General features: G+C 59.8%; 1 protein-coding gene across 1 annotated transcript in view; it reads left to right on the plus strand.

The window, feature by feature from the left end:
• Positions 1-1109, plus strand: part of PGGHG (protein-glucosylgalactosylhydroxylysine glucosidase) — a gene marked incomplete at its 5' end in the record, with an annotated part of 6851 nt that continues 5742 nt past the window's right edge. Inside the window, 3 exon segments of the mRNA XM_017732759.1 lie at positions 1-49; positions 462-692; positions 695-788. Of these exon segments, the coding sequence (XP_017588248.1) occupies positions 1-49; positions 462-692; positions 695-788 (374 nt within the window).

Below are 1109 nucleotides of genomic sequence, written 5' to 3' on the forward strand. Positions count from 1 at the left end.
CCCGGCGCCCACTGCCCGGCCCAGAGCTTCACCCTCGACACCTGGACAGGTGAGCAGCGAGCCGCCCCCTTCCCCTCGGGCTCTGCCGCAGGTTCCCTTCTCTCTGCTTTTGCTGCCTCTGCCGCTCAGTCGCATCTTCCCTCTCATGCTCCCTTCGCCTCGGGGTGCTGCTCCCCTGGAACAAGAGGAAAATTCCCCTTTTGTGCGGGAATAAGCAATTTTCAGGCTGTAGCTCTATCCCTGCTGGGGCCAGGCTCGGCCGATGCTCTTTAATCAAAATGTTTGATGGTACAGACCATCCCTCAGCAGCTTGGCCAGACTCGGTGTCAGCGGTGTTGTCCAGTCCACAGCTGGCTCTGGACCCGGGAAAAGCCGTTCCTTGGCCAGTAGGAACCAGCAGACAGGGCAGGGGTGGGAATCCATGTGTTTCCAAAGGCTGGTGGCTCTGGCTGTGCTTGCAGGGACCTTCAGCCACACGATTCAGTGCCCTGGCTACACGGCCACCCACCAGCTCTATGCCCACCACTCCCTGGTCCACCTGATGGCCTTCAGCATCACCGTCCGGCGCTTGGACAGCTCCACTCATCCCGTCACTGTCCAGCTCCAGAGCCTGTTCGTGCCGCAGAGCCAGGACCTGGACCTGACCCCAGGGCCAGACTTCCAGGGAGCGCAGTGAGTGTGGGGGCCGGGGGTCCCGGCCCTGAGCCCACCCTCCACGGGCTGTGGCACAGGGGTCTGCTCCCCTGGGGAATGAACTGCAGGTGTAAGGCTGGAGTGGGGCTGGAATGGTGAGGGGTGTGGGGCTGGAATGGTGACGGGTGTGGACACTCGCTTCATCCTGAGCCCCTGAAAACCCCTGAAATTAAGCACAGAAACATTTTTATTCCTTGCAAGTCCAGAATTATCCCTCACTCTGATGTGTGAGAGCAGGGAAGGGGCCAGGGGCTAGATGTGATTCCAAAGAAGTGAGGCTGGGGAAAACGGGAGGTTTGGAGGGGATGACGTTTTTTAGAACTGGATTCCTGGGACTGGAGACCATTTGTGGCAGCTTCCCACTGCCAGAGGGCAGGGTTAGATGGAATACTGGGAAGAAACACCTTCCCCCACCG

Source organism: Corvus brachyrhynchos, unplaced genomic scaffold (genome assembly GCF_000691975.1).
Source record: "Corvus brachyrhynchos isolate BGI_N302 unplaced genomic scaffold, ASM69197v1 scaffold624, whole genome shotgun sequence".
NCBI lineage: Eukaryota > Metazoa > Chordata > Aves > Passeriformes > Corvidae > Corvus > Corvus brachyrhynchos.